Source organism: Eumetopias jubatus, unplaced genomic scaffold (genome assembly GCF_037043125.1).
Source record: "Eumetopias jubatus isolate StellerSeaLion01/CBP00866 unplaced genomic scaffold, mEumJub1_p1.0 scaffold_14, whole genome shotgun sequence".
NCBI classification, from domain to species: domain Eukaryota; kingdom Metazoa; phylum Chordata; class Mammalia; order Carnivora; family Otariidae; genus Eumetopias; species Eumetopias jubatus.
The window spans coordinates 52,032,530-52,035,174 of NW_028274820.1; the positions used below are offsets into that span (position 1 = coordinate 52,032,530).

Consider the following 2,645-nt stretch of genomic DNA (forward strand, 5'->3'; position numbering starts at 1 on the left):
AACCCAGAGAGAAAAATCCCAGCAATTATCCTCAATCTGTCTTTCCTCAGTTTAAGATAAACTCTAATATACCTGAGGTGGGGTGCAGAAAGTCACACCCGAGGAAGCTGGGTCTTCTACTGCACTTTCCATCAAATTCCAAGGAAAAACAACGGGCAGGGTATGATTTATTTTTTATTTTACCTTATTTTATTTAAAAAAGAGAATACCTCAAAGTTATTCTATTATAAAGGGACATGGCTGAACAGGTAGGAAACAGATTCCTCATTGTGAGTTGTCCTGATGGCTTCCGCAAGGATCACGGAGATGTCGATCACCTGTATTTTGGAGCAATGCTTCATCTTATCCTCCTGAGGTATGGTATTGGTGACTACTACTGCTTCAAAGCATGTACTGTTGATGCGAGGAAGGCCGGGCCAGGAAAGATTCCGTGAGTCAAGATCGCATAAACTTTGGTGGCTCCAGCTGAGAGAAGTTTGTCAGCTGCATGATAGATTGTGCCACAGGTATCAGCCATGTCATCCACAAGGATAGCCACACGATCTCTCACGTCTCCCACTAGCACCATGCGGTCCACTTCATTGGCCTTCTTCCTTTCTTTGTGAATCAAGGCAGAGCCCACGTTCAACCTGTCTGTAATGGAGGTCACTCTCTTAGCTCCACCGGCGTCTGGTGAAACAATGCAGTTCCTCCACTCAGAGATATTCTCCCTTATCCACTTCAGGACAGCTGGCTCCGCATACAAATTGTCTACTGGGATATCAAAAAAGCCCTGAATCTGAGAAGCATGTAAATCCATGGTGATGATATGATCTGCACCTGCTATAGACAGCATATTTGCCACAAGCTTGGCGGATATTGGGGCCCGGCTCTTATGTTTCTTATCCTGCCCGGCAAAAGGGAAGCATGGGATGACTGCAGTAACCCAGCTGGATGAAGCGATCTTGCAGGCATTAGGCTGTCGTTGATTTCGCCACAACCACTCTGCACTATGTAGACATCCTGTCCTCGCACACTCTGGCCAATTTCCACGCAGGTCTCCTGGTTACTGAATTTCTTGGTGACCACCTTGCCTAGCTCCAGGCCCAGGCGGTCGGCGATTTTCTGAGATAAGTCCTGGTGGGAGCTGCCACCAAAGATTTTGATATTTGGCATTTTGGTCGATCACTCCAGGCACTCTTCGTCCAGGGATCACCGCTGCGGCCAGGATCCCAACTTACGTCAGACCATGGACTAACGAAGGACTTCCGGTTTTTACAGGGCGGTTACAGTCCCACTTCCGGCTGCGAGCTGCTCTACACTGAGCTCGGGTCTTTAGAAAAAAATTCCCGTTTGGCGCCCGCTTCACACTTTTAAACTAAAAAATCAAGTCCTTCTTCAGTTCATGGATTTTTTTTCTTCTATTGGTGCCTGTAGTAGTTTCCTAGGGCTGCAAAACAAATTGAAACACATAAAAATGTAAAAGTTTTGCAGCGTAAAAGATGTTTACATTTAAAAGGGAAGTTACAGACTGGAGAAAATGTCTAAAATATATTTTAGGCAGAGTTCTTTCCAATCGAGTGAGGAAAAAGATGACCAAAACAGTTTGGAAGTAGTATTAATAGAAAATTCCCAGGGTTGGGGGGGAGGGTGTGTAGGGGAGGAAGTAATAAACATATGAAAAAATGCTAGTAATCAGGAAAATGCCAATCATTTTCACACATCAGGTGGGCCAAAACTGTAAGATAGATAATTCCTCTATTGTAATAGAATGTGTAAGTGTGTAAATTTTGCAAGGGAAATTTTGTATAACCTTTGACTGGATGTATCTACTTTTAGGAATCTACTCAATAGAGATATTCACAGATATCCCCAAAATCCCAAAATATAATGATAATGTTATTTATTGCTGTATTAATTCATTCTGTCAATATTTCCTGAGGTATTCTGTGTGTCAAGTGTTGTACCATTTACAGAATACAAGATGGTGCTTGACAAATAGTAATCTCTCTAGAATTATAATAGCAAAATCTGGAAACTAATAAATGTCCATCAATCGGTAACTTACCATGTAATGTATTATCATATAATGTAAATTATCAAATAAGCAGCCACTAAAGAAACTGACTTATGTGTAGTCATATGGAAATATCCCCAAGATATTTCTAAATGTAAAAAACCCAGTCAAAAAGATATGCATAATATGAAATTTATGTATTTAATAGTAAGCAATAGTCAAAACATCAAATCATTGTGGAGGTTCTATTTATTATGATTATCTTTGGAGAGGGGAATAGGTTGCTGGGAGTTTGGGATGAAGGAGGACTGTCACGTTTTATTGCCATCTATCAATGTAGTATTTGAACTTCCATTACTTTTATAATTAAAAAAACACTAATAAAATATATAAGATGATTAAGTGTTAGCAAATTTTGAGTACATAGCTTCTAAAGTGCATTGGGGGTTAGAGTAATGGGGAAAGAAGTGGAAGGGACCACAGATACCAGGAATTTCAATAGCAAACTCTGTCATAAAAATAATGGAGGCATCATATATAGATCATACACTTTTATCCTGCTAATTGTGTGTCTGACATTTGGTTCTGAAACATTTTGATTTAGCCTAAAATCAAATAACCATTTTTTTGTATTTTGAAATTACTAAAT

At 39.9% G+C, this 2,645-nt stretch overlaps 1 protein-coding gene across 1 annotated transcript; it reads right to left on the reverse strand.

Moving 5' to 3' along the window:
* Positions 1–224: 224 nt before the first annotated feature.
* Positions 225–1,155, reverse strand: PRPS1L1 (phosphoribosyl pyrophosphate synthetase 1 like 1). Its single transcript, XM_028119582.1, is given in 3 exon segments — positions 225–406; positions 409–957; positions 960–1,155. Coding segments are annotated over 3 exon segments (927 nt in total).
* Positions 1,156–2,645: the final 1,490 nt, after the last annotated feature.